This window comes from Seriola lalandi, unplaced genomic scaffold (assembly GCF_002814215.2).
Source record: "Seriola lalandi dorsalis isolate HSWRI2012SDOR001 ecotype SW California unplaced genomic scaffold, Sedor1 jcf7180002054977, whole genome shotgun sequence".
Lineage (NCBI taxonomy): Eukaryota > Metazoa > Chordata > Actinopteri > Carangiformes > Carangidae > Seriola > Seriola lalandi.
The window spans coordinates 122863-123221 of NW_019525527.1; the positions used below are offsets into that span (position 1 = coordinate 122863).

General features: G+C 41.8%; 1 protein-coding gene across 1 annotated transcript in view; it reads left to right on the forward strand.

The window, feature by feature from the left end:
• bco1l (beta-carotene oxygenase 1, like) overlaps window positions 1-359 on the forward strand; it is a 4795-nt gene continuing 4436 nt past the window's right edge. Inside the window, exon 1 of the mRNA XM_023396430.2 lies at window positions 1-226. Coding sequence (XP_023252198.1) covers window positions 163-226 — 64 coding nt within the window. The 5' untranslated portion in view covers window positions 1-162. The remainder of the gene's footprint in view (window positions 227-359) is intronic.

The following is a 359-nucleotide window of genomic DNA, read 5'->3' on the forward strand; positions in this document are numbered from 1 at the left end:
TTCATGTGCTTCATTTTCTGAAGCCTGAAGATAATCACGTACACAGACAGGAGTCATATAAAGTTAGTTTCCATCGGCCTGCGGATTCATTCTGTGGTGGGGCTGCAGCGGAGAGCAGTGTATTCTGGGAAATATACGAGGCTTGTAGGTCCAGAGAAAAACATGCAGTCGATATTTGCAAAAAATGGATCAGAGACTCGGGAGCCGGTGAAAGCTCAAATGAAAGGTGAGTTTCAGACGGGGTTTATGAACCATAACATCTGCTGGCGTTGATAAGATCTTAATAAATTAATTCTGGTCCAGATATTCACTGGAGGGGTTTTCCTGATTAATTAAAGAGTGAAAAAGACAAAGTAAGT